Below are 2,489 nucleotides of genomic sequence, written 5' to 3'. Positions count from 1 at the left end.
TTTACATAAAGCAGGATTTTATTTCCACACAGTTGAGTGCACTCACAGTTTTGAAAAGTAACATCGAGGTTACGATAGTGAATGGCACAAAAACCACAGTACACTCCAAAACGTCATAACAGCTCAATTTTACACACAAAATAAGTGCCAGGTGTCTCGAAATATGACAATATTGAAGATGAGGTTGAATCTGATGAGAAAGAGGTTTTTGCAGATGATGGACACATTCTTGTGTTTCAGTCCAGTACATACAGTGTTGCGTATACGTGATGACTTTCCTTAATTCTGCTCCTGCTGTATTGTTCATCACTGGAGCAAACAGGCCACTAAAAAATGTCATGCCATTTCAGAGGTAGCTGCTTATGCTCATCCCACTCTGGGAAAATGAGTTTGATTATTTGGGGAAATATGGTGTGGATCTGACCATCCCCTCATCTGGTTTTAGGCCATCTTAGGAAGCAGCTGTTGAGACAGGAGCTTCTTGAGCTGAGCCACTTCCTGGGACAAACTGCTGATCTGCGACCTGAGGCTGTTGTCCTCTGCTGGATATCTGTGGTCGCTTGAATTCTGCGGAAAAGATGAGTTATTATATCCTGAAGGTGAACCCTGATACTGCACACCCCAGGCATCCTCTCTAGACCAAGAAGCCTGGCTCTCCACCTGGCCGTCCCACCCCACTTGCTGGTGGTTTCTCATTTGGATGTTTGGTCCCACCATGGCTATAGGCAGGCCACTATTCCTGCTGTCAGGTGATGCAGAAATTTCCCCTCCGTTGCTGCCTCCCCCAGGGCTTTTAAAACGAAGCTTGTGTGGAAGACTCCTCAAACCCTCCGATGAGTCTTGCCTGCTTAAATACTGACTCTCACAGCACTGCTGCTCCTCCGTCACATCCCTCGGAGAAGGCCTGCCACTCTCACCCAGTGTGTCATCAAAAAACACAGGGCTACCCACGTTTGAGCCACATGAGGTCACAACCCCAGTCTCCTGCGATCCACTATGACTCAACTCAGCTGTTCTTGCACCATAGATGGCGCCCTGCTGCGGAGCCTGAGAGAGGATCTGGTGAGTGTTGGCACTGGCCTGTGTGCCGACATATGGGGAGCCATCAGTGTGAGCCTGGTAGTGATTTGTTGATCTGGGGGTGGGATGAGGACAGAAGGGCGCAGTCAACGGTAGGATGGACACATTAGAGGGGTCCTTAACAAGCCCAAAGCGAAACTTGAGGGCCAACAGCTCGGCCCTGAGGCGGGCGTTCTCCTCCAGCAGACCCATCACCCGCCTCTCCAGCACCATGTCATTGACTCTCCGCTTTTCTCTGGAGCGTCTAGCTGCCTCGTTGTTTTTTTTCCTCTTGTCCCAGTAGCCATCATCTTTTTTCTCATTAGGGATGAACTCCCGTTTGCGACGTGCATTATTACCGCTGTCTTCGTCACAGCTGTTGCCAGCCATGGCTTCAGCGTTGTTAAAGCTGTCTTTGCGTTTGAAGGCAAACGTGTGACCCAGGAGGCTTCGGGCCAGCTGACTCGTGGAGGTCAGGATGGAAACAGCCTCCTCGGTGAAGGAGCCGGTTTCCCCCTGAGGCCTGGACCCCACAACCAGCAGAGAGGGCACCGACAGATCCTGGATGACGCCTCCCACAGTCTGACCCGTCATGTTCACTCACTCCTGACTGCAAGGAGCTGTAGGGCTGGCAGCTCCCGGTGAAATATGCTGTAATGGCTCCACCTAGAGGAGAAAAAAAAATCCACGTGGTGAGATGAAAATTTGTAATGTTGTAAAATTTAAACCGATTGTCAAATTAATGTTAGCAGGAAAATATTTTTAAATACAAGATTTAAAGGGAAAAGCTTTCAAAATGAATAATTACAAACATAAAAGCTGGATGAATCTTCCTTCACTTAAACTTAGAAATACCAGATGTCTTATTTGATTCTGTCCAAAATTATACATGAAAACTTTGATTTACTGGCATCAAATGGCCATAAATGTGTAATGGGTCATTTAGTTCTTCATGTTTACCCCACACAGAATAATAAAATATAGCACACGTATCTTAACAGGATAAAATAATGACTGTAAAGGTTACTTTAAAAGCCGCAAATGTATATTACTTACAAATCAAGCAGCTGCAAACTGATAAAAACCTTCTGGCTCGGAGAGGAGACTGCAAATCTCTGCCGGTCATTCAGACGTTTCCGCTCCTCAACACACCGCATCTCCCTGCCGTTCCTTCCCCCGCTCACTGGTTCAGCCGGGGTCGGAACCTCACCCCGGGTAACACACTCCTCCTCCTCCTCCTCGTTCTCTTCACCCTCCTCCTCCTCCTAACGGGAAGCCAGCCGAGTCAAAACAGACAGGCAGGGGGGAAAATGAGTGATGGGCTTGTTAAATTTATACTTCCACGGCAGCTGTGATCTGCGGCGCTTTTAACTCTCGTGTGACGTGTCTGCCTGACACGCAGAGATGGGACTCCGATCATAACTGACATA

At 48.1% G+C, this 2,489-nt stretch overlaps 1 protein-coding gene across 1 annotated transcript; it reads right to left on the bottom strand.

The window, feature by feature from the left end:
- On the bottom strand, positions 1 to 2,489 carry LOC146573173 (uncharacterized). The gene is made up of 2 exons (XM_085278725.1): positions 2,116 to 2,489; positions 1 to 1,725 (listed from the first exon to the last, which is right to left on the bottom strand). Exon 2 carries the CDS (start codon positions 1,651 to 1,653, stop codon positions 442 to 444), a length of 1,212 nt encoding a protein of 403 aa, XP_085134851.1. The 5' UTR covers positions 1,654 to 1,725; positions 2,116 to 2,489; the 3' UTR covers positions 1 to 441.

This window comes from Mchenga conophoros, linkage group LG6 (genome assembly GCF_057382185.1).
Source record: "Mchenga conophoros isolate Kocher_MC1m ecotype Shallow Benthic linkage group LG6, M_conophoros_male_GT1.1, whole genome shotgun sequence".
Classification (NCBI taxonomy): Eukaryota; Metazoa; Chordata; class Actinopteri; order Cichliformes; family Cichlidae; genus Mchenga; species Mchenga conophoros.
This window is presented reverse-complemented; position numbering and strand designations above follow the sequence as displayed.